The sequence below is a fragment of the Muntiacus reevesi genome, chromosome 11 (assembly GCF_963930625.1).
Source record: "Muntiacus reevesi chromosome 11, mMunRee1.1, whole genome shotgun sequence".
Taxonomy (NCBI): domain Eukaryota; kingdom Metazoa; phylum Chordata; class Mammalia; order Artiodactyla; family Cervidae; genus Muntiacus; species Muntiacus reevesi.
The window spans coordinates 12,030,049-12,057,808 of record NC_089259.1 but is presented as its reverse complement, the minus strand read 5'-3'; the positions used below and the strand labels follow the sequence as shown (position 1 = coordinate 12,057,808).

At 39.1% G+C, this 27,760-nt stretch overlaps 1 protein-coding gene across 1 annotated transcript in view; it reads right to left on the bottom strand.

Annotated features, from left to right (window-relative positions):
* The window catches only part of DNAJC15 (DnaJ heat shock protein family (Hsp40) member C15), a 70,676-nt gene that overhangs the window by 30,334 nt on the left and 12,582 nt on the right, over window positions 1-27,760 (bottom strand). Inside the window, exons 2-3 of the mRNA XM_065902094.1 lie at window positions 9,196-9,247; window positions 6,227-6,300 (exon numbers count right to left, since the gene is read on the bottom strand). Coding sequence (XP_065758166.1) covers window positions 6,227-6,300; window positions 9,196-9,247 — 126 coding nt within the window. The remainder of the gene's footprint in view (window positions 1-6,226; window positions 6,301-9,195; window positions 9,248-27,760) is intronic.

Sequence of the window (27,760 nt, the reverse complement as noted above, 5' to 3'; positions counted from 1 at the left end):
GGAGAGAACAGGAAGAAAGGAATGGGAGACAGCAGAGAGACACAACTTTTCAGGAGCGCTTAGAGAAAACTGCATGCGTGAACTCAACTTTACCAAGGAAAAACATACATACATGACTGAATGTGCACATGTTTCTAAAATGTGAACCCTTTCCTAAGGAATGATAAATAAGTGTGTGTGTGCATAAAACAAAATCTGAAAGTATATACCCCCCCAATGTTATTTTGGGGTGGTGGAATTATGAATATTATTTTATTCATGTTCATTTATACTTTCTAAATTTTCAACAGTGAACATGGTTACTTATACATTTTTTTTTAAAGGACTAAATAAAGGAAACCAAGGAAATTACTAGAGTGTAAAAAGAGTCCAAGGGAGCCAGATCTGACCATTTATATAACTTGTTCTTTTTGACCGGCTTGTCATAAATTTCCATTGGTAATAATCTCCTGACAATTAATCCTTCAACAAATACTTTAGCACCTAATATGTGCCAGGAACTTTTCAAATGAGACAAGTGAAATTCTGTCCTTCACCACACAGTTGTTCCTCTGTCAGTGTACCAGTGCTGTGAGGAATATAAGGTACTAACCCAAATTCCAAGTAATTAACAATCTAGTAAGAAAACAAAAAACAATCTCCTTCTCCAAACGGGAAGGGAATCAAATTGTTTAATACACATATTAACATGGACAAATTATGTGTATATACACACACACAAGCACACACACAGACAGAAATATGTAAAAGAATAAGAGATGTATAGGGAATATACATAAAGGAATAGGGCTTTAACAGAGGAAGAAGAGCTGGTCTTAAGGTTTCTCTCAAGCAACTAAAATTTTTACTAGATGCATACCTTACTCCCTAATATTTCTTTTTTCATTTATTTTTATTAGTTGGAGGCTAATTACTTTACAATACTGTAGTGGCTTTTGCCATACATTGACACGAATCAGCCATGGATTTATATGTGTTCCCCATCCCGATCCCTCCTCCCGCCTCCCTCCCCACCCCAACCCTCTGGGTCTTCCCAGTGCACCAGCCCTGAGCACTTGTCTCATGCATCCCACCTGGGCTGGTGGTCTGTTTCACCCTTGATGGTATACATGTTTCGATGCTGTTCTCTCAGATCACCCCACCCTCGCCTTCTCCCATAGAGTCCAAAAGTTTCTTCTATACATCTGTGTCTCTTTTTCTGTCTTGCATATAGGGTTATCATTACCATCTTTCTAAATTCCATATGTATGTGTTAGTATACTGTATTGGTCTTTATCTTTCTGGCTTACTTCACTCTGTATAATGGGCTCCAGTTTCATCCATCTCATTAGAACTGATTCAAATGTATTCTTTTTAAAGACTGAGTAATATTCCATTGTGTATATGTACCACTCCCTAATATTTCTATGAGTATCTACCTTTGGAAGTTCCAAATTTTAAAGTTTTCAGCATACAATAAACATAAATTGATGATATTTCATAAACTGTCATTTCCACTATGTTCACAAAGTTCATTAACCCTAAAAGCGGCTATTACATCCAAGCAAATTTTTTACTTTGTTTTTTTCCAGGTAGAAAAGGTGACTAAGAAAAGGTTAAAGTCTAGCATCTGGATGAGGCTCAGACCATAAATACTGACCTGCTTTCAAGTAAGTCAATCTGTAACTGTACAATCATCATGATCCTTCTGAAGTAACTAGATCATTTCTGAGGACAGACATTTAATATTTGGGGCTATATATAGAAAAGCAGAAGACAAAATCATGCCTTCTAAACTCATGTGGAGTTTAGGTTTTATATTACATAATTTTCAATTGAAATTGTAAGCCCTTTGAAGCATACAAATATAACATACCAATACTGCATTATATAGCTTATATAGAAACAGGCAATGCAGAACTGTTTTCTGACAACACTGGTGGGTCAACAAAATGGTAAGACTCACAAAAAATGTGATTATAATAAGGAACAACTATATCAAACAGATGGAGTAGATAAGTTATATTTTTCTAATAGAATTTCCAAGAACAGAAAGAGTGGGATTTATTCTGTTGTCTATTTGAAAGATACTCTGATCCTTACAAATTATTATTTGTATTACTTTACTCATAAAATATACAAATATATAAACAAAAGTCAAAATAATTTTCCTTCTAAAATTAACATTGAATACTGTAGTGCTATGTATTATCAAAAATGATGTGAAATTAACCAAGTTAAATGAAAGTCTTATTAGCTAACTTACTCAATCACTTGAAACATAACAGCCCTCCAAACAACCAGAAAAATACATCATTCCATAGTCTTAAGAGAAGAAATACATTTTACATTTAACATAAACTATAAACTTTAATTATGTAGAATCATCTACTTGATTTATAGATCCACAGAAGGATAGTTCTAATTAGTATTAATTCCAATAAACTTCACCTAACCATAAAAACAATTTAAGTCCAATTTTAAAAGCCTGTATTCAAGTAAAAAGACAAATTCACAAATAGAAAAATAAAAGTCTCAAAAGAAGATGAACGACTTGGGTTTTTTCTCCAGAAAAAAATTAGGGGTAATCAGACAATAGCTGAGTCAATAAACATACATGAATACTTAAAAAAATTAAGTAAATGGCTTTGATTAAAAATAGCAGACTGAATAATAAGTCTTTTACTTTCCAAAGGCTCTTTGAAATGAGAAATGAGATATTATAAACAAGAAAAATCCATAATAGGCCGAGAAAACAAGAAATGGTACAAGTACCAAAGCAGAAAGTTCAAAGAAATCCTGAAAGGTTTAAAACAGGTGAGACTGCACATAAAGAAAAATCACAGCAACCCACTCACCAGAGGAAAGAAAGATGAAAACACTCAATCCAGGGTCAACAAACAAAAAACATAGCATCAAGGTAATTAATAAAACCAGGACGGCAGACAGAGACCATTCCTAACTCCACAGTACAGGGCTAAGGGCTGCCGCCTGCCGCCTCAGCCCTCAGGCCAAAAAAGAGACTCTATGCCTGGAATGCACCTCAGTGCACAGAGCAGGTCCCAAGGGAAGCAGAAAGGCTTAACAACAGATCACATTTCAGAACCCAGAGGGCTGAAGAGAGGGGACATTTATACCAAGGAGTAAACACACACAGTACTCAACCACACCTGGGCTCTGCAGGTTCCCAGACAGCCTTTGGGCTCCTTGCTTCAGACGAGATGTGACTGTGGACCTAACCCACCTCTGTGCTCACAGCATACTGCCAGTCCTCTCCTTCAATTAAACTATTGAAGCAAATCTATCAAACTGCTGAAAGAGGCCACGAATGAGTTCCAGGAGCAGAGACACACTGGAAGGAAAAAATATAAGAGGCTCTTACAGAACAAACAGCTATATACGAAAAGAGGGGAAGAAACAAACTCTCCATACATTCCATGTGAAAGAAACTATTCTAGGCAACACTCCAGAAAAATGCGAGAGAGGAAAGCGTGAGAAAAAGATGAGATAGAAGAACAAACTGATGTTAAAGCATAGAAGGAGCAAATACACTTTGAGAATAAATGAAGACACAGGAACCTGAGTCTTGAACCTTCTCCTTTGAGTGACAGGAATTTACTGACACATGACTGCAGTCCCTATCTGTTAGTAACTGGTTCAATAATGAACAGAGTTATAAAATCAAAATACTGTAAATGCCAAGCTTATGAACTTGGCTTTTTGAGATCAATGCCAAGGGAAAGTATGCATATTTTTCATTCTTCAATTTCCCTGGAACAATTAATGTTTAAAGAATTATTCTCAAAAACTAACATCTTCACTGAGGTTTAATTACGATGATGATGGATACTCCAAGAGGCTTTACTGCAAACTGCATGAGTAGTACTTTGTGAAAAAGAGGCCAGATGAAAGCCACTTGTCTTAACTTGAAGGTCAAGGAGGGAAGGGTGGGGTGTATCCCTTTCCTCTTATTAAGAAATGCTGGGGCCGCCTTTCAGGACACCCATGACTGTCTCTTAAACTATGCCACCTTACCTGTGAGCCTCCATAGAGCAGTGAAATGTTTCTCGTTTTCTTTCTCTCCCTTCCTTTACAACGTTGAATAATGTAATTCTACAAAACATGAGTCTTCTAGTTATAAGTCTGTCTACTGAAGATCATCAAACAGGAGAGAAATGATTTCTGAAAGTCTCCCAGTTTACTATAAACATATAGCAAGTAAAGGATGAGATGGTTGGATAGTATCACCAACTCAATGGACAAGAATCTGAGAACTCCTCGGGAAACAGTGGAGGACACAGGAGCCTGGGGTGCTGCAATCCACAGGGTCACGAAGAGTTGGACACGACTAAGTGACTGAACAATAACAAACGTGGAAAAACAAACATTTATGTCACTATTTCCAGGCCTATTGCTCTATTTCTACTGACCATCACCTAGTCCCTGGACTATCTCAATGCCCTCTCAACACATTTCATAGCTTCTCTTCTGGCTTATTCTAGTCTGCTGCCCTCATGCTCATAACCTTCCAAAGGCTTTCCATCAGACTTAAAATCTGCAGTCCTTGTCATAGTCTATTTGGCCCTAAGTGATGTGGGCCCAAACGTCCACTATTCCTTCCACACACTCACTGGAGTTACTCCTGCTGCTAAACTCATTCCCACCTCAGGATCTCTGCAGCATTCCCACTGCCCAGGAAGCACTTCAGATGTTCACATGGTCTGTTCCCTTCTCAGAGAGATCGTCCCTAACCTATCTAAAATAGACTCTTCTCTGCTGTTAAAAAGTCAATCTCTTACTCTGATTTGGGTGGCCCAGTGGTAAAGATTCCACTTGCAATGCAGGAGACACAGGTTTGAAGACTCCCTGGAGGAGGAAATGGCAAGTCACTCCAGTATTGTTGCCTGGAAAATTCCATGGACAAAAAGGAGCCTGGTGGGCTACAGTCCATGGGGTTGCAGAGAGTCAGACACAATTGAAGTGACTAGGACTTCATGCACCCTGATTTAGTTTTTTAAAGAAAACTAAACTTCTAACTTCAGTACCTCTACATATTATATATCTTACTTATTTGTGATTTGTCTCCACTAAAAAGTAAACTCCTAGAGGGCAGTGCCTTTGTCTGGCTCATGACTACCTCGCACTCCCCATAATTACATCTGGTATGGAGCAAGTGCTTCTCTTGTGGCTCAGCTGGTAAAGAATCTGTCCGCAATGCGGGAAACCTGGGTTCGATCCTGGATTGGGAAGATCTCCAGGAGAAGGGAAAGGCTACCCACTCCAGTATTCTGGCCTGGAGAATTCCATGGACTCCTCGGGAAACAGTGGAGGACACAGGAGCCTGGGGTACTGCAATCCATGCGGTCCCAAAGAACCTGACACGACTGAGCTGCTTTCACTTTCATGTAGTAGGTGCTTAATGAACATTTGCTGAATGAATGCCATTAGTAAATACCTATTAATACTTAAGACGAAATATAAACAGAAAAGCAGAAAATAAACACACACTCCCTCTAATCACAGACACGAATTTTCAACTGGCAAAGTCACTTGTACTTCTTTCGTTCCTGAGTTTAATTATCTGTCCATTTGTCATCCTTTTAAAGTATGGTTATTGTTCATAACTAAGCCTCAAGGGCCTATAATGCCTTTGCTGAATCAAGTCACTCATTCTCAAACTGCTGCAAGCCAAGTTGATGTATACCAGATCTTCTGTTTCCCAGAAGTCAGTTTTAATGCTCCACTGCTTCCGTAAGCTTTCTGGGCATGGTCTCCAGGGGTCACAAACCCCAGCTCACCACACTATAGCTTCTCAGATACCTACTACCATTCATTCTTCACTTAGACTCTGCTCAGCAGAGGAGCCGTGATACTGGTAGATGTATGTATGAGCCCTATAGGATTTCAAAGTTGGAATCATATAATTTCATGTCTGAGATAGCCAGGTGCAGTGGTACAAGGAAGCTAGTTTCAAATTTCAAGATGAAATAAATTTGGGGGCATGCTCCATCTGGACAGGGACCATGTCTATTTTGTTCACCAGCTATGCCCAGCCCCTGGCACAGGACAATCACTGAATGAATAAATGAACACAAATTGAACAAGGAAAGCAAATTATCCCAAAGTTGATGTAATACTACTAAAAGGAATACAGTAATTATCAAACTCAGGAATAAGCATAGATACAATATGCCCAAGAAACTTCAAAGTAAGTTTAGATTTCTAACTAAACTCATTTTTAACTTACAGGAGTTGAAATCTTCTTCGCAGTTTCTGTGATTACTTGTCCTAGAGGTTTCCAGATCTGAAATGCGTAGCGACCTAAATATAATAGTAAAAGGAATAAATGCAAATACATTTTCTGTAATGAAAGCCAATACCCACCAGGTGCTCACCATAGCAGTTACTTATAGTTTACTTTATATATGTTAGAGTTTAATAACTATTTCAAAATCTACCAGAAAGACAGTCATTTTTTCATTCTAATTAGTTAAATGGACGACAGATTTCATTTTAATTACTCCAATTAAAAAAAAACAATTCTATTGCTTCTCACAATGATAATCACTTTGACATATACAGAAAACAAGTCATGTTTATGATCTATACAACACAGGACTGCTTTTAATGAAGTTACTGCTAAAGTAATAAAGCAATTACATGGGAAATATTTACAAAGAACGTGTTTACTATCAATTTCTCACTGAGGATGACCAAAAGCTTCTTTTATTTTAGTACTTTCCTTTCTTAGTCATACTAATTATCAAAACTCCTCTTAGACTAGACAACTAGGTATCAAGAGCAAAACAGGTTCTAACCTGTTTTGAGGGCATAGGACAAGAATAAAATATCATCAGACTAATCAGAATGTGTGTCCTAATTAGACTGTGTGTCTACTAACTCTGGTGTCTCTTTTCTAAAAGCTATGATCCTCTGAAGCTTCTAACCATGTTATTCGCTTTAAGATTACTACACAGGTAGTAATTCAACTACATAGGTCTTTTATAACAAGTTCAGTTCAGTTCAGTTGCTGAGTCGTATCCGACTCTTTGAGACCCCATGAACCGCAGCACGCCAGGCCTCCCTGTCCATCACCAGCTCCCGGAGTTTACTCAAACCCATGTCCATCGAGTCGGTGATGCCATCCAACCATCTCATCCTCTGTTATCCCTTTCTCCTCCCACCTTCAATCTTTCCCAGCATCAGGGTCTTTTAAAATCAGTCAGCTCTTTGCATCAGGTGGCCAAAGTACTGGAGTTTCAGCTTCAACATCAGTCCTTCCAATGAACACCCAGGACTGATCTCCTCTAGGATGGACTGGTTGGATCTCCTTGCAGTCCAAGGGACTCTCAAGAGTCTTCTCCAACACCACAGTTCAAAAGTATCAATTCTTCTGCACTCAGCTTTCTTCATAATCCAACTCTCACATCCATACGTGACCATTGGAAAAACCATAGCCCTGACTAGACAGATCTCTGTTAGCAAAGTAATGTCTCTGCTTTTTAATATGCTATCTAGGTTGGTCATAAATTTTCTTCCAAGGAGTAAGGGTCTTTTAATTTCATGACTGCAGTCAAGCACTGTTTATAATAGCCAGGACATGGAAGCAACCTAGATGCCCATCAGCAGACGAATGGATAAGAAAGCTGCGGCCATGAAATTAAAAGACGCTTGTTCCTTGGAAGAAAAGCTATGATCAACCTAGACATATTAAAAAGCAGAAACATTCCTTTGCCAACAAAGGTCTGTCTAGTCAAGGCTATGGTTTTTCCAGTAGTCATGTATGGATGTGAGAGTTGGACTATAAAGAAAGCTGAGTGCAGAAGAATTGATGCTTTTGAACTGTGGTGTTAGAGAAGACTCTTTAGAGTGCCTTGGACTGCAAAAAGATCCAACCAGTCAATCCTAAAGCAAATTAGTCCTGAATATTCATTGGAAGGACTGATGCTGAAGCTGAAACTCCAATACTTTGGCCACCTGTTGTGAAGAACTGACTCATTTGAAAAGACCCTGACGCTGAGAAAGATTAAAGGTGCAAGGAGAAGGGGACAACAGAGGATGAGATGGTTGGATGGCATCACCGACTTGAGGACATAAGTTTGAGCAAGCTCCGGGAGTTTGCAATGGACAGGGAAGGGTGGTGTGTTGCAGTCTATGAGATCAAAGAGTCAGACACAACTGAGCAACTGAACTGAACTGATGCCTATTCTGCTATAGCACTTTATACTAAAATTTTTTTATATTTATGGGCAAATCTGTCAGAATTCCTTTTCAGACATGATACTCTTCACATGAAACCTCCATAAGTAGTTAACTATAGTTACAAAATGAGACATAAGACTTTGATGGTATAAGAACCAAGAAAAACTGAACCACTGATCGCCCTGATTTTAAAGTTCTCACTGGTAAGGTGCTTTAAATAGAGTTGTGTGGAATTAAATATTATGCAAAACAAAACAAAATCTTTTAAGTCTCTTTTCCTATTGGATGTCACTGCATATAACCACAATAGAATGTATTAATAGCTCCACCTACAAAGAAGATACAATTAATAAGATCAAACACATGGCTCTTAGGAGGCACAAAAGTTAACTGAAAAATAAATCTTTATCAACAAAGAAATGCTCTTAGATGAACATTTAATTAGACAATAGCTATGTAATTTAAAATTATAAATTAATGACTGGAAATGATAGCAATTTTACTTTAAATCTTTATAACTATTCTTTCTAAAAAGATTTTGGCAGTAAAAGAAATCCTCCTGGGTTGCCAAAGAAATTACACCAATACATTAAATTGAGTAATAAACACACTAACAAGAATAACTAGCTCAGAAAGAACTGACAGAAAATGTATAAACCTATCTGCAAGAAAAAAATAAATATGGGCGTACAGAAGAGCCCATATCACTTATACTGCTTCATATTAAAATTTATTTTTTAACAGTATACTATAGCTCAAACTAAAAAAATGTCAGGAAGATCAATTATTACTGGGGTTAGTTTTCCAAACTTTGGTAGCATTAATTTCCTTCACTACAAAATTTATCTATACTGACAAATGTTCACAGACTATGAATGCTGTAAACAACGGGAATGCATGTCTTAAAACCAAAAACCTCAGAATACTGAGAGTCTTCTCAAAATTCACTCTAAAAGCTATTTGGAAATATTTCTCCTACAACATTTATTGATATGTATCTTTTATTTATCTTACCTGCAAAGCCAAGAGCTGCAATACCCAGCCCCACAGCTATCAAACTTCTTGCCTACAGAGGAAAAAATGATTATCATTTACAGTGCTACATATGAGTTTTTAAAGTAAAGCATTTAAAATAATGAGAACAATTATGGTAAATATCACATTTTCTTCAACCTCTGCTCTGTAGAAATTTTAAATATCTGCAGTGTCTATGAGATTATATCTCCTACACACTATATTGGCTGATTTTCAGTGAACTAATTTTAGATTTCATTCAATTTCCATGTAATTTGAATTCATTCTGACCAAGAGCTTTTATGTTACCTGTTGCTAAAATGTTTTCTATAGACTATTCTTAACAGTGGGTCTAGTGTATTACCTTCCGTAAATATAAAAGGCAAATATCTCCTCCTCCTTTACATATGTGATGCTCAAATGGACTCCACTCTACTTGAAAATATAATAAAACATGACATCCACGTGTGGCCAAGAAGCCAAACTGTGGGAAATCAGCAAAGGTGATGAAGAACTTAAGAACTAGCTTATTTCTACCTTTCTAGACCAAGGTAAAAATTTTAAATTAAGAGCGAAAAATCCAGAGTCTAAAAATATGAGCTCATCCAGATAAACTGTGAACTAGTTATACACTCCATATTATTCTCTGCTTTTCTCCTTAACTACCTGGAGAAAATATTTAAGTCGCAATAGAAAAAGGTTTTAGGTAGCAAAGATCAATGGATGCCCCCAAGATCCATTCTCCCTTTCTTCCACAGGATCAAAAGTTCCTGTGCTTAGCCAGACACACACTTCCAAGCCTCCCTTAGACTCGGGCACAGCACTGGTTAGTGAGTGTTGGCCTGCTTACAGGGCATAAGCAGAGCAGCGTGCGCAGCGCCTGCAAGGTCTTTCAGGGGACGGGGGATATGCCTCCGCTTTTCCATTCCTCCGTCCCACTGGCTGCAATGTGGACATTATACCAGGAGCCGCCGTGAAGGACACTGGTCTGGACGACCATGGAGCTGCAATAGTGCCCCTGGATTGCCTCGACTTACATGAGATAAAAATAAAATTCTGGCTTCCTAAGATACTACTCCTGTTTTTGGTTTTCAGGTATTTGCAGCCAAATCAAAATTTTGATGGGGTCATGATTGAGGAGAGATGCTATAGAAATGTTTTTTGACTGATTACCGGTGAGAGAGGCAATTCCGTAACATCCAGCAAAGACTAAGAATAGCTACAACAATCTCACCAGGGAACAGGAATGGATTCATTTCACATCAGTGCAGAAGTCAAAAAATGGAGGTTGAGACTGGAAGGACAGTAAAACCAAAAAGCCCTACAGCCATTAGCTTTCAAGTTCTGTAAGGGAATGCAAGTCTTAGGAAATCAAAACTCCAAATATTCAACGAGAGACTCTACAAGGATAAACACCAGGACACAAAGGCCAACTGTATGAAGGTGCTCTAACTTTAACACCCAGTAATGCTCTCTTTGGAGAAGGGCACAGCAAACCCACCCCGGTATTCTTGCCTGGAGAATCCCGTGGACAGAGGAGCCTGGTGGGCTACAGTCCATGGGCTCACAAAGAGTCGCACACGACTAAAGCAACTGAGCACTCACGCACTCAGTGCTCTCTTAGAAATACAGAGCTCTTCATAGACAAGCTGAAGAAAGTCCATCTAGGCTTCTTCAGTTCCAGTTTTAAGATACACCTTCTCATCAGGCAGAGCCCTAGGACAATCTCAGGGAAGGAAGAGTCTTTCTCTGGTAGAGGGCAAGCCTAGAGCTAGCTAGCCAGAGAGGCCAAACAGTCTTCAAGGTTCCCTTTAGGTTAAGTTAAAGTGAAAGTTGCTCAGTCATGTCTGACTCTTTACGACCCCATGGACTATACAGTCCATGGAATTCTCCAGGCCAGAATACTGGAGTGGGTAGCCTTTCCCTTCTCCAGGGGATCTTCCCAACCCAGGATTGAACCCAGGTCTCCCGCATTGTGGGTGGATTCTTTACCAGCTGAGCCACAAGGGAAGTCCTCCCTTCAGCTTGCCTAGACTTCATTACTCCTGAAACTGAAGGGAGATGTGTATTAATTTAAAGAAGATGTTCTGGGTTGGCTGAATCCCTTTGTTCTTCACCTGAAACTACCACAACATTGTTAACTAGCTATACGCAAACACAAAATAAAAAGTTTAAAAAAGAAAGAAAACGAAGTTCTGTTGAGGTATATTTTTGCCATTTTCCAGGGCTTCCCAGGGACTACAGATTTTGAGTTTTCCAGTCTTATTTTCCATTGCTTCACTTTAAAAATTCTCAGTTCAACCAAAGTACTCAGCTGCTTCATGTGTGAATTTATTTTCCTTCCTTATAAACTCTACTTACTCTTTTATCTGACTAGAATTATCTATCTGTGCCTATCAAGATCTGACATATTCTCAATATTTCAGCTTGAACCAGCCATAGAATGGAAGAACTCATTTGCAACATATAAAATAAGCACATATCCAAAAATACAGAGAATTCTTCCCCATTAATAAGACAGACAATCCAATAGAAATGGACAAAAGAGTAGGTCAGGGACTTCATAGAAAACAAAAATCTAAATGGCTGATAAACATGAATACTAATGGTAACAACCACCAAACCAAAATGGTGTACTAATATTAATACCAGAATATAAAGATCTCTGACCTTTGTGGAATTTGTTCTGTTCACCAATGAATCAAGCACCAAGCAGTAGTGTCTACACTTCTAGGGTGATTCCTCTAGGATATTCTTCTAGGATTCACTTCTAGGATAACAGTAATAATGTACATAAAGGACTTAGCACAGTGGCTTGGCACATGTATTTTTAAATTTGTCTGAGTAAAAGAAGATTCACAGAAGTGGTTTCTGAGGTAGGCTTTTTTTATAGATTAATTATTATAACATTTTTACTATTCTGACTATTCAAATATATATGAGAAAAAAAAGTTGCCTTACTAAAGAGATTTTTATGTCAAGATATTTATATCAAAAACATTAAACCATTAGGCATTTGGTCATTTTTCACTTTAATCTAACAATATGTAAGGCTCAACTGTGTTTAACAATTAAAAATTCAATTTAATTTTCAATAAATAAGTATTGAATACTCTGATGATTATTCTCTATTTGTCCCCCCAGGTTCATTTTCCACTCTCCTCTGCCTTGCTCTGTACCTCTGTCTCCACTTGCCTCAAAAGACTACATTACCCAGTCCTCATTTGCCCTCCTGCTACTGGCTGGGTTTTGCCAATGAGAGGAATTTTCACAGAACACCAAACACTAGTTACCAATCCCAGAAAAGGACTCTAAATATTCCTACCCAGTATATCTTGGTATCAAAGTTTCGAAGCCAAATACAATGCTCAAGCACTGGATAGAATTACATTTCTTACCCAGAGAAGAGGCAGAGTAAGATCAGCTCCAGTCCAGCCGTCTGCATGAGTCTCACGGGCTGGGGGAGACAGCTGACAAGAGGAAACTGACCCCTGTGCTCCCTTCCCCTCTTTAGCCCACACCACCCCTAGAATCAAACATACTGAAAGTTGGGGGCAAGACTGAAACAGCAAAAGATAATCCCACAAAACACAGGCTGTGTGAGCTCCTCACCTTTTGCTAAAAAAGTGTTTCGAGTCCAAGACCTCTTCTCATGAGGCCGAGCAGGGCTGAAAACCTGCGCACGTGAAACGGCTTTTCTCAAAAGGAAGCATCAGCAGAAAAGCAGCAGTGGAAGGAGACAGGAAAACAGTACCATTTATTCCCGGCTGTTTCCTCCTCGGCCACAGCTCTTGTTCAGCGGCTCTTCCTCCATCCCTGTAACTCTCACTGGGTCCGCGAGCATAGTTCCCAACCCCTTGCCTCCTTGCCTGAGTAGGTAACTGTTTCCAACTGTCACTAGTCCCTGGGTGATTCATCATCCTTTCTTGTTTACCTTAAACTATGCCCACAACTCTGCAAATAGTCCCTTCATTAAACTAAGTCCCCCAAACCCACCCATTACTACCAGTTTCCTCACTGGCACAAGCATGAGTATACATGAGTCACTATATTATGCCTAAGAGATGCAGTGTATAAGGAAAAGGCTTGTATCAAATGGGTCCTCTATAGCATGATGAACATGGTGAGCCTCCAATGCTAATGCTAACTAACCTCCCAAAGGTCTTTATCTTTAACCTTCTGTTTAGTTCAGTTCAGTTCAGTCGCTCAGTTGTGTCTGACTCTTTGCGACCCCATGAACTGCTGCACGCCAGGCTTCCCTGTCCATCAACAACTCACGGAGTTTATTCAGACTCATGTCCATTGAGTTGGTGATGCCAACCAACCATCTCAGCCTCTGTCGTCCCCTTCTCTTCCCACCTTCAATCTTTCCTAGCATCAGGGTCTTTGCAGCTGAGTAAGTTCTTCACATCAGGTGGCCAAAGTATTAAGAGCTTCAGCTTCAACATCAGTCCTTCCAGTGAATATTCATGACTAATTTCCATTACGTCGGACTGGTTGAATCTCCTTGCAGTCCAACGGACTCTCAAGAGTCTTCTCCAACACCACAGTTCAAAGGCATCAATTCTTCGGCACTCAACTTTCTTTATTGGCCAACTCTCACATCCATACATGACTACAGGAAAAACCATAGCTTTGACAAGATGGACTTATTGGCAAAGTAATGTCTCTGCTTTTTAATATGCTGTCTAGGTTGGTCATAACTTTTCTTCCAAGGAGTAAGGGTCTTTTAATTTCATGGCTGCAATCACCATCTGCAGTGATTTTGGAGCCCAAAAAAATAAAGTCAGCCACTGTTTCCACTGTTTCCCCATCTATTTGCCATGAAGTGATGGGACGGATGTCATGATTTTAGTTTTCTGAATGTTGAGCTTTAAGCCAACTTTTTCCCTCTCCTCTTTCACTTTCATCAAGACGCTCTTTAGTTCCTCTTCACTTTCTGCCATAAGGGTGGTGTCATCTGCATATCTGAGGTTAATGATATTTCTCCCAGCAATCTTGATTCTAGCTTGTGCTTCTCCCAGCCCAGTGTTTCTCATGATGTAGTCTACATGTAAGTTAAATAAGCAGGGTGACAATATATAGCCTTGACGTACTCCTTTCCCTGTTTGGAACCAGTCTGTTGTTCCAAGTCCAGTTCTAACTGTTGCTTCCTGATCTGAAACCAGATTTCTCAAGAAGCAGGTCAGGTAGTCTGGTATTCCCATCTCTTTCAGAATTTTCCACAGTCTATTGTGATCCACACAGTCATAGGCTTTGGTGTAGTTTGTAAAGCAGATATAGATGTTTTTCTGGAACTCTCTTGCTTCTTCGATGATCCAATGGATGTTGGCAATTTGATCTCTGGTTCCTCTGCCTTTTCAAAATCCAGCTTGAACATCTGGAAGTTCATGGTTCACGTATTGTTGAAGCCTGGCTTGGAGAATTTTGAGCATTACTTTGCTAGCTAGTGTGAGATGAGTGCAATTGTGCAGTAGTGTGAGCATTCTTTGGCATTGCCTTTGGGATTGGAATGAAAACTGACCTTTTCTGGTCCTGTGACCACTGCTGAGTTTTCCAAATTTGCTGACATTGAGTGCAGCACTTTCACAGCATCATCTTTCAGGATTGGAAACAGCTCAACTGGAATTCCATCACCTCCACTAGCTTTGTTTGTACTGATGCTTCCTATGTTCCACTTGACTTCGCATTCCAGGATGTCTGGTTCTAGATGAGTGATCATACCATCGTGATGATCTGGGTTGTGAAGATCTTTTTTGTAGAGTTCTTCTGTGTATTCTTGCCGCCTCTTCTTAATATGTTCTGCTTTTATTAGGTCCATACCATTTCTGTCCTTTTTTTTATCGAACCCATCTTTGCATGAAATGATCACTTGGTATCTCTAAGAGATCTCTAGTCTTTCCCATTCTGTTGTTTTCCTCTATTTCTTTGCACTGATCACTGAGAAAGGCTTTCTTATCTCTCCTTGCTATTCTTTGTAACTCTGCATTCAAATGAGCATTTCTTTCCTTTTCTCCTTTGCCTTTCACTTCTCTTCTTTTCACAGCTATTTGTAAGGCCTCCTCAGACAGCCATTTTGCTTTTTTGCATTTCCTTTTCTTGGGGATGGTCTTGATCCCTGCTCCTGTACAATATCATGAACCTCCATCCATAGTTCTTCAGGCACTCTGTCTATGAGATTTAATCCCTTGAATCTATTTCTCACTTCCACTGTGTTATGGATTTGATTTAGGTCATACCTGAATGGTTTAGTAGTTTTCCCTACTTTCTTCTATTTAAGTCTGAATTTGGCAATAAGGAGTTCATGATCTGAGCCATAGTCAGCTCCTGGTCTTGTTTTTGCTGACTGTATAGAGCTTCTCCATCTCTGGCTGCAAAGCATATAATCAGCCTGATTTCAGTATTGACCATCTGATGATGTCAGGTTTGCTATGACAAGTGAGTTCTCTTGGCAAAACTCTATTAGCCTTTGCCCTGCTTCATTCTGTACTCCCAAGGTCAAATTTGCCTGTTGCTCTAGGTGTTTCTTGACTTCCTACTTTTGCATTCCAGTCCCCTATAATGAAAAGGACATCTTTTCTGGGAGTTAGTTTTAGCAGGTCTTGTAGGTCTTCATAGAACCATTCAGCTTCAGCTTCTTCAACATTACTGGTCAGGGCATAGGCTTGGATTATGGTGATATTGAATGATTTGCCTTGGAAACAAACAGAGATAATTCTGCCGTTTTTCAGATTGCATCAAAGTACTGCATTTTGGACTCTTTTGTTGACTATGAGGGCTACCCCATTTCTTCTAAGGGATTCTTGACCACGGTAGTAGATATAATGGTCATCTGAGTTAAAATTCACCCATTCCAGTCCACTTTAGTTCACAGATTCCTAAAATGTCAATGTTCACCCTTGCCATCTCCTGTTTGACCACCTCCAATTTGCCTTGATTCATGGACCTAACATTCCAGGTTCCTATGCAGTATTGCTCTTCATAGCATTGGACTTTACTTCCATCACCAGTCACATCAGCAGTTGGGCACTGTTTTTCCTTTGGCTCCATCTCTTCATTTTTTCTTGAGTTATTTCTCCACTGATCTCCAGTAGCATACTGGGCACCTACCAACCTGGGGAGTTCATCTTTCAGTGTCCTATCTTTTTGCCTTTTCATACTGTTCCTGGGGTTCTCAAGGCAAGAATACTGAAGAGGTTTGCCATTGCCTTCTCCAGTGAACCACGTTTTGTCAGAACTCTCCACCATGACCCATCTGTCTTAGGTGGCCCTACAGGGCATGGCTCATGGTTTCACAGAGTTAGACAAGGCTGAGGTCCATGTGATCAGATTGGTTAGTTTTCTGTGATTGTGGTTTTCAGTCTGTCTGCCCTCTGATGGAGGATAAGAGACTTATGGAAGCTTCCTGATGGGAGAGACCGACTGAGGGGGAACTGGGTCTTGTTCTGATGGGCGGGGCCCTGCTCAGCAAATCTTTAATACAATTTCCTATTGATGGGCGGGGCTTTGTTCCCTCCCGGTTATTTGACCTGAGGCCAAACTATGGGAGAGGTAATGAAGATAATGGCAACCTCCTTCAAAAGGCCCCATGCATGCACTGCTACACTCAGTGCCCCCAACCTTGCAGCAGGCCATGCCGACCCACGCCTCTGCTGGAGACTCCTGGACACTCATGGGCAAGATCTGTAACCTTATCACATTTATTTCACCAGTGTAAGCTTAGATATGTGTTCTGTCTCTGTAAGCTTTTCTAATGTGTTCTGTCTCTGTGAGCTTTCTAATGTGTTCTGTCTCTGTAAGCTTTTCTAGATACCAAGAGCCTTTTAAAAATCTGATAAAATCTATGAATCATCACTCCCAGAAAAGCACAAATACATACACAGCACAATTTTTTGGTACATAATACGAGGGAATCCATGGGTTTCCCTAAAGTCCTTCAGTTCACAAATTCCAACACGAGAACCTCTATAAAAAATAAACAAATGCTCACTGAAATCAAGACCAAATTTACTTTCAACTCCTATAGCATATATGAAGTCTTGTCATTTATATTTATTTCTTATTCATTCAACAATAGTACAATAAGACAAATTATGCTGATGTCAGAATCTCTATTTAAGACTAACTTTATAGAAAGATAAACATAAGAGTCAGAATTAATCTTTATTTCTAAAGACTAATCTTACAGAAAAATAAACATGAGGCCTTGACACCTTTAAAAACAACAAAAACAAACACAAATTAGGTAGATCACTGGAGCAAATAAAGATGTTCAATAAATGACCCAAAACTAGGCAATCAAGCCCTACTTATCCACATTGAAAATGGACAAAGTATTAACATAGCTAATCAAAAACTCATTTCTTATTGGAATTAAAATTCCTTATTGGAAGGGGAGTGTATCTGATTTATCTCTTAACTGTATTTTCAATTAATTTGATAGTAAAATAGTTTATACCTTTTGAGCACAAACAATTGATAACAAAAATTATCTGGAAGTTGAACTCAACTTGAAATTTAAAAAAATATTATGTAACCTATACTACCAGATTTTGTAATCTAAAATAAGAATAAAGGTCTTCCTCATAAAGTTTCCTATGGAAATACTAAGACTGTTAGAGATAAGCAAATAAGAAAGCTTTAACCTCAAGGCTGTATATTGTCACCCTGCTTATTTAACTTATATGCAGAGTATACATTATGAGAAACGCTGGGCTGGAAGAAGCACAAGCTGGAATCAAGATTGCCGGGAGAAATATCAATAACCTCAGATATGCAGATGACACCACCCTTATGGCAGAAAGGGAAGAAGAACTAAAAAGCCTCTTGATGAAAGTGAAAGAGGAGAGTGAAAAAGCTGGCTTAAAACTCAGCATTCAGAAAACAAAGATCATGACATCCGGTCCCATCACTTTATGGCAAATAAGATGGGAAAACAGTGGAAACAGTGCCTGACTTTATTTTTCTGGACTCCAAAATCACTGCAGATAGTGACTGCAGCCATGAAATTAAAATACGCTTACTCCTTGGAAGGAAAGTTATGACCAACCTAGGCAGCATATTAAAAAGCAGAGACATTACTTTGCCAACAAAGCTCCGTCTCGTCAAGGCTATGCTTTTCCAGTATACATGTATGGATGTGAGAGTTGGACTATAAAGAAAGCTGAGCGCCGAAGAATTGATGTCTTTGAACTGTGGTGTTGGAGAAGACTCTTGGGAGTCCCTTGGACTGCAAGGAGATCCAACCAGTCCATCCTAAAGGAGATCAGTCCTGAATATTCATTGGAAGGACTGATGCTGAAGCTGAAACTTTAATACTTTGGCCACCTGATACGAAGAACTGACTCATTTGAAAAGTCCCTGATGGTGGAAAAGATTGAAGGCAGGAGGAGAAGGGGATGACAGAGGACGAGATGGTTGAATGGCATCACTGACTCAATGGACATGAGCTTGGTAGACTCCGGGAGTTGGTGATGGACAGGGAGGCCTGGCATGCTGTGGTTCATGGGGTCGCAAAGAGTTGGACACGACTGAGTGACTGAACTGAACTGAACCTCAAATGGTCCAGAATAAGAATATTATTTGTTTCCTAGAAAAGAATATTTATTTACTACCTAACAGTTTTTCATTCACTAAAAAGTCACTGGAATTTTTTTTTAGACATGAGTTTAGATAGCTCTTCCCAGGTGGCTCAGTAGTAAAGAATCTGCCTGCCAAGCAGGAGATGGGGGTTTGATCCCTGGGTCCAGAAAATCCTTTGGAGATGGAAATGGCAAGCCACTCCAGTATTCTTGCCTGGGAAATCCCATGGACAGAGGAGCCTGGCGGGCTACAGTCCATGGGGTCGCAAAGAGTCGGACACAACTTAGCAACTAAACGACAATAACAAAACAACAATAAGTTCCCCCAACCCTTCACATATATGAATGACCCAAACAGAAAAAAGTAACCAACTAACTGCAAATACAGAAAGTAGGAAGCACAAGAGAATCTATTTGACATCTAAGCAAGTAGTTCATAGAGAACTCTCAACCATACCTGTATCTGACCTTAAATTTTTTAAAGTAAAATTACATCTAAGCATACTGAGGCTTAAAAAAAGAAATAGCCTATGGTTCATTTGGCACAACTGTAAATTATAGAGAATTCCATCAACATCTTCTCTACTCTACCACTGTTGAAAAAATTTCACATTTGCTTTATCACTATGCTATTTCACATTTATTTAAACTTTAGTATAGTAACATCAGGCTAACAGGATCTATTTTATTTCTTTTATATACACAACACCATATTTGATCTAGTGTCAAGCACAATGAAGTGCTTCAATTTCTATTTTGAATGTTTTTTAAACAATGATGCTTTAAAACTAAATTGTTGGTAACAGAACAAAAACAACGTTGAAAAGACCATTTAAAAGCAAAATGGAGAATGGGGCATGGTGTTAGTAACACTAGTACTGTCATTTCCCACCAACTAGGCAACAGCCAGGTTAAATGTCCAAAACTGCTTTCATGCAACCAGACTGACATCATGCTACACCTGTGTTTTTATAGGAACTAGAGACATGTTCCTATTTCTTTGACTTTGGAAAATTAGAACATGTGCTGAAAAGAAAAGAAATCAGGTGGTGTGATTTAAAAGAACACATATGTATACACCTATACTCTGGCCTGAGCTAAAACTGTCACAGGTGTCATACATATGTAGGAGACAGTAGATGGTAACTGTAGATGCCACACAAGGTGTTTTCATTGCTGTTTTAAATATCCACAAGACTGCTTTCAGCAAGTTTTAGTGTTTTGTTTTTCTTTTTTCAGGTTTTAGTTTTGAAACACTTTCTTTGAAAATGCAGACGGCTGGAACAGTAGCTAACATTTTCCAGGTAAAAGATCTAAATGAATTCTTGATCCATTTTTTTTTCCTACATAAAATTAAACTTTATCTTTTTATAAAAAAGGTGTATATATATATATATATATATATATATATATATATATATATATATATAATTTAGATCAGTTACAGTCAGTTAAAAATTCTACCAACTAATTCTTTTACAACTGGTCTAGGCCAGTGTTTTGGGAAAGTGGTCTATATAAGGAAAACAGAAAAATTCTATTCATGCCAAATTTGGAAACTCAGTTTTTAACAATCTCATCATGGTCACCACGGAAAACAAAGATGATATGTATACACATAACAAACGTATGTGTTATTGGCCAACAGTATTTAATTAAAGTTTAAAAAATTCATGAAAACTTCAGATATTTTTCAAAAACCCAAACAGCATAGTTCTCACTGCATTCCCTATGACTACAAACAACACATGAATATTTTAGATTTTAAAATGTCCAAGCGTATGTATAACAGCATTGCAGAAATTAACAAACAGTACATTCCCAATGAAATTGCTGATTGATTTCAAAATGGCTGGAGAGTTGCCACAAAGAATCCTTTGCTTAGACTGCTAAATCTGGCTGGAGAAAAGTCTTAAGTCTATGTTAAAGAGGACCATTATAAAATTACGGTTTCTGATGCTGACTGGCCTTTCGCCCTCTCCCTCATCCTTATTCACCGTATTCCCCATTGCTCTTTGCCACTACTGTTACTTTTTTTCAGGTTTCATCTGTGAAGCAAGCATGAACTTCCTCAGTCTTCCATCCCTTCACCCTTGAATGTAGAGTCCATGGGCTTCAGAGTTAATCAGGTATGGGCTCTAATTTCAACTCAATCTTTACCAAATCTGGGACCCTAAGCTGAAGTCTCTAGGCCCATTTCCTCATCTCTAAAATGGGAATATTAATATATTCATCACAGGAAGCTCGACAAGATTATGAAGAACAACCAATGCAGTGTGTAAACATGGCAGATGTCTGTTAGTCGTTTCTTCACGCTCACATTTTTACTCCTAATCCTTCCTGTTCTTCTATGATCAGTCCTCCTGGAAAATCCCTGTTCATTTTTCAACAAACAGCTTTAAGGTCACCTCCAGGTGAAGATTTCATCACCCATCTCCTCACTCAAGTAAAACATTTCAGTGACCCCATCGTATTGGGCTGGCCAAAAGATTCGTTTGCTAGAAAAACCCAAATGAACCTTTTGGTAAACCAAATACTTAGCAGTTCTATTACAGTACATAGCACGTTCTTTATTAATAATAATAGTTTGCCTATTTCTTTCTCTATTTTTGGAATTAGACATACATTTTATTTATTTAGTGGAAAAGCATTTTATTTTAAACACAGCGGTTTGTACATACCTATCTCAAACTCCCGACCTATCCCTTCCCCAACCTTTCCCGTGATTTACCTATTTTAAATCCCTTCTAAAATGTGAGCTTCTGGATGTAGGGACTGCTTATCTCTTTAGATTTCCAGTCTAACAAAGTACTTAGTACATAGTAGGGGCTTCCCAGGTAGTGTGAGTGGTGAAGAATCCGCTTGCCAATGCAGGAGACACAAGAGATAGGGGTTTGATCCCTGGGTCAGGGAGAATAGCCTAGAGTAGGAAATGGCAACCCACTCCACTATTCTTGCCTGGGAAATTTCACGGGCAGAGGAGCCTGGCAGGCTACAGTCCATGGGGTCACAAAGAGGTGGACACAACTGAGCATACACACACAACACACACAGTTTCTCAAAAATTAATATAAAGGGATGAAAATGATCTTATGCAACATCCTCACTACCCAGATGCCTTTTGGAACTTGTATTATTTGTTCTGTGTATTGGTGTCCACCAGTGAATGGAATTATGATTGAAATGGGAAAATATAATGCAAAATGATAGTTAAATTTAATTAAGAAATTAAAACATAATCATGTTTCAAAATATCCTGGACCAGGTAAATATATCCAAAAGTCTCACAGAAGACAAAGAAGATGAAATTAAGGGTCTGTGCCAGGTAATTTTCATTACAAAAATTTAAATGAATACAATTCACATATCCATGTAGAGAAATAAGGAGTAACTGAATTGCTAAACAAAGAAAAATACCAAAACTCCCAATAAAAAAAGTCAGGCATTTTTTCAAATAGCCATTTGGAGGCTTCCTCCCATCTCTGAGTACTTCAAAGAGACAGACAAACAATAGAAAACAGAAAAATATACACAGAAAGTGGTACATGCAATGGAGAAAATTAAGCAACCAGAAAATTTACATGTGTTTATACAATGAAAGCGACAAATTAGTGAACAGAGGAAGTTTCACAAAGGTGACTTTTGGGTGGCGAAAAACAGAAAGAAAGTGTAGTCATGTCAGTATTTAAGGAGAAACCATTGTGGACAGAGGCAACAAATCTGAAGGCCCTAAGGCAAGCGTGTATAAACTGCTGTGCCCAAGAACACTCAGGAGGCCAGCACGCACAGAGAAGAAAGGTGAGAAAAAGGAACAGAAAATGAGGGCAGAGAAGCAACATGGACAGCAGATCATGTCAGGCCTTAGTGTCAACATAAGGACTTTAGTTTTTCTGAGTGCTATAAGCCATGCCTGCTTTAAGAGGCCTGAGACTTCATATTTACAATTCTAAAATGGTCATTAGTTGTCGTGTTGAGAAAAGACATGTCAAAGACAGAGGCACTAATGAGCTAGGAGTCATTAAAAATAATCCAGGAAGGAGATAATGGTATCTTGGACTGAAGTGATTAGTGATGGAGTTGCGGGTGGGGGAAGTAGTCAGATTCTGGATATATTCTGAAGATAAAGCCAATAAGATGTGTTGAGAGACTGGATGTGAGGTATAAAGGAAAGAGAAGATGATGAATGAAGATAATGTGATATATATGTACAATGGAGTATTATTCACCCATCAAGAGAAGGAAATTCTAGCATTTGTGACAAGATGGATGAATCTGGAGGATGTGTTCAGCTCTTTGTGATCCCATGGATTGTAATTCACCAGGCTTCTCTGTCCATGGAATTCTCTAGGCAAGAATATTGGAGTGAGTTGCCATTCCCTTCTCCAGGGGATCTTCCTGACTCAGGGATCAAACCCGGGTCTCCTGCATCACAGGTGGATTCTTTACTGTCTGAACCACGAGGGAAGCCATAACACAAAATGAAATAAAGCCAGACACAGAAGGACAAATTACTGACTGACCTCACATATATATGTGGAATTTTAAAAAAGTCAAATTCATAGAAGCAGAGAGTAGAGCAATGATTAGTGGGTGAAATGGGGTGATGTGGGTCAAAGCTCCTGTTAGATGAATAAGTTTTACACTTGAAACTTGCTGAGAGAGTAAACCTAAGTGTTCTCACACACATATATACACAGAAAGTAACAATGTGATGGACATGACAGATGTGTTAATTAGCCTGAATTATGGTAATCATTTCACAATGTCGATGTCTATGAAATCATCATGTTGTAAACCATACATATACACAGTTTTTATTTGCCAATTATACCTTAATAAAGCTGGGGGAAAGATGTCAAGGTTATTGCCTTAAACATCTGGAAGAATGGAGTTGCCTTTTGCTGGAAAGTCTGTAGGAGGAACTGAGGCAGAGGGAAGGGCTGTCACAAGCTCCCTTTTGGTCTTGCTTTTCTAAAAAGCAAGTTTGATAAATAAAACCTGAGCAAAGCTGTACATGAATTCCTAACACCTGGGGAAGAAAGGGTCTCATCTACTAATGGAAAAGAAGAATGAGCAGGTTGTCTCAAACTACATCCTGGTTGTCTGGCAGTGGTTCAATTCTCAAGGGTTAATCACAAGCAAATCACTTTCTGCTGACCTCGGTGTTTTATGTGGCCTCATTACTTGGTTCCATTTCTCCAAAGAAAGCTCTTTGAATTTAAACAACAGCAAGTGGAAAAGAGAAAAAGTGGAAGAAATAAGAAAGACTGCTGGCAAATCAGCACAATTGGAGAAAGAGAGTATTGCACATGCAGATCAAAAGAAGGAGAGGAGAGGAATTTATATTCCAGAAAGAGGGGCAGACATGATACAAAGACATTTAAGAAGAGAATTTTAATTTTTTTTTACAATTATTCTTCCCTAAAATGTTCAAGCTGACATGAATTTCACAGATTTTCATATCTAAATTGGACCAATGTACATTAATCTACCTGGCCTTTACCATTACACTGCCAAAAACAAATACACCTGCACTTTACTCAAAACACCAATTCTTTAATTGAAGTGAAAAACTTAACCTAAGTAAAAAAGAGAAAAAACAATGCTAATGACATCTTACTTGCTCAAAGTTAAAGTCACTTAATTTATTTTAAACCACAGGAAAGCATTAATTTCTATAGCACAAAACTCTAGGCTCAAGCCAAGCAAGTACTTCTCCACTCTCTAATGTAACTGACAAAAAGCTCTCCAAACTTAAATCCTTGCTATAACTGATGAGAAAGTACTGTTGTGCATTAATTCAGTGACCTACAGATACGGACCTTGTCCCTAATAAGACACGCAGGTATTCTCTGCTCACATTAAATGTGACTAGTATCAACCTAGTCCTGGTGGCCTTGCAGAGCATCAGGAGCCCCTGGGCTCATCCCAGGTTTGCTAAACCAGGCTGCACATTTGGCTTCAAGTTCTTAAACCCAAGGAAACTGTGATGTTTCATTTTATGTGTCAGTTTGGCTAGGTCAGGCCATTAAATCCCAAGCCAGGTGATGGCATGTTGGATTTTGTACATGGGGCTGACATCTATATTCAACTGACTTTATTAAGGAAAGGGGTTTCTTTGATCATGCAAGTGGCCCTCATCCAATCAGTTGAAAGGCCTTAAGATGGAAAACTGAGATTTCCCTGAGGAAGTAGAAATTCTACCTCAAGAATGAGCTGCTGTCTGAAGGTTTCCACCCTGTGGGCCTGCCCTACAGATTTTAAACTTGCCAGCCCCCACAACTAGGTAAGCTGATTCCTGGAAATAATACAATCTACTTAGCCCTGTTTCTTTGGAGAACCCTAAATGATATGTATTTCTGCTGTGTTTCAGGACCAGAGAATAATGCTTTTAGGCATAACCCCAAACTCATTCATTATTCACTAATTCAACATTTATTTAGACATTTAGTCTGGGTGCCGACTACAAAGCAGGCACTGTACTAGGGGTAGAGATATAGATCAATAAGATCATCTCACAAAGGTTACAAACTGATTCACAAGCTCAAAACAAAACATGTGAGTTATCAAAAACTGTTCACCTCTTCATAAATTTATCTAATTTCTTTTAGAACTTGATAGATTTTTTTCACCACTACTCACATAAAGATAGTATTAGTGACCATAGCCGCTGACACAGCAGGATGTCTGATATATATATCAGTTACTAAATAGCAAAAAAAAAAAAAAAAAAAAAAAAAAAAAGGAACTACTCTAGATAGGCAGCAGGATCAAGTAAACTTCTAAATATGAAAGAAATCAATGCCAGTGGCTGCTGAAGCCCCTCCTCTATTCAAACTCCCACCTCTCTACATCCCAGTTTATTTGTCTACTGTGATCCCAGACTACAGCTTCAAAACTTGTCTCCTTTACTGAACTGTGAGCCTCCGGAGAGAAGGAAGCAAGCTTACTCATCTTTGTATTCCTAGAATGAATATACGATGGGTTAAATAAAAGTTAGTGTCAACTGACTGGATGGATTAATGTGGGGTATTAATCCACAGAGATTAATGGCCCCAGGCAGAAGGCCAGTTGCTAAGTACTCTGCTTCTGTATCATAGAGGGCTTCTGAGTCAAGATAAAACTGAGGGACAGGATACAGGCGAGCATAGGAAAAGGAAGGTTACAGGCGAGAACAAAGTTTAGAAGCTGGGAAACCTGAATCTTGATTCAGATTCTGCCCCAACTCACTGAGACCTTGCTGCTGCTACCGCTGGGGTTTAGTCATTAAGTCATGTCCGACTTAATGCGACCCCATTGACCGTATCAGGCTCCCCTGTCCATGGGGCTTCCCAAGCAAGAGTACTCGAGTGGGATGCCATTTCCTTCTCCAGGGGAATCTTCTTGACCCAGGAATCGAATCCACATTTCTTGCTTGGCAAGTGGATTCCTTACCACTGAGCCACTTGAGAAGCCCCACCATGACCTTAGGTCTTTGCAACTGAATATACATGTGTGTTGGGGGGCAGGGGTCATCTACAGAATATGTTAAGTATCTACAGAATATGTTAAATACAGATTATACCAGTAACCTGTGAAATATTTCAAACATCAGAGCCGACAACTTGTAAAATATAAGGTCAACGTCCATCTATCTAACAACAGGAATCATCTCAAGATAAAAACCCTAAGCAGACAGGCCAAAAAGGGACAAGATTTTCAAAAATCAAATTCTAACTAGAAAAATTAAATGAGAATGATACTGAAAGATGACTGCAGTGTTTGGAAGATACGCTAGGAAGTAAGAACTCAGGCAGGCTTTGTATCCATGCTCTGTGACTCCTGACACTAGATGTGTCAAGTCTATCAGGGAAACTTCTGAGAGGAGTTCTTTGGCCTGAAGCTTCAGATAAACCCACTCTCAAGAGCTTGGTCTTCTGGGCACTTCAAGGTTCATCTAATTCTAGGGCTTCCCTGATAGCTCAGTTGGTAAAGAATCTACTTGCAATGCAGGAGAGCCCAGTTCGATTCCTGGGTCGGGAAGATCTGCTGGAGAAGGGGTAGGCTACCAACTCCGGCATTCTTGGGCTTCCCTTGTGGCTTGGCTTGTAAAGAATCTGCCTGCAATGCAGGAGACCCCAGTTCGATTCCTGGGTCAGGAAGATCCACTGGAGAAGGGATTAGCTACCCACTCCAGCATTCTTGGGCTTCCCTTGTGTCTCAGCGGGTAAAGAATCCACCTGCAATGCAGGAGACCTGGGTTTGATCCCTGGGTCGGGAAGATGCCCTGGAAAAGGGAAAGGCTACTTACTCCAGTATTCTGGACTGGAGAATTCCATGGACTATACAGTCCACGGGGTTACACAGAGTTGGACATGACTGAGTGACTTTCACACACATACACACATACATATACAGGAATTAGTTTAACTTGTTCATCACTGCTATTTTATTCAATGGCCCTAAATTTAACTCTTTCAAGTTTAAGAAGTTCCCCTAATTCTACCTTTTAAAATTTGGAGAAGGGGGACTTTTTTTAGTCAATTGATATCCTGTATCATTTTATTACTGTACTTTCATTAGATTACTTTTGTCCAGTAACTTCCTGAGTTGAGTTCTACACTATTCCTAAATTCTAAATGAAGTTCTAACCTATTTTAGCCCACCTTCAAATGAGGCTCCCCTGTCTCTCGTCCTCTCACACACAGACGTCTGCCAATCCATCGATTCACTGTCTCTTTCTGGAAACGCTCTGTGTCTACCTGGCTTGTGAGAGGCGCAAACAGAAGTGCATGTGGTTCCCTGGGAACAGACATGATACTTTTATACAGAAAAGTTTGTTTTATTTTCAGTTTCCTTAACATGTCCAAAGTCTTGTTGGCATTTCTAGAGTTCAAAGAAATAACAGAAAATACCTAGTCAAAACCCACTCCGCTTCCTTCCTTTTATGCAGGAAGAAACTGAGGTCCTGAATAGTCACATGCCATGTCTGAGTTGTCGCAATG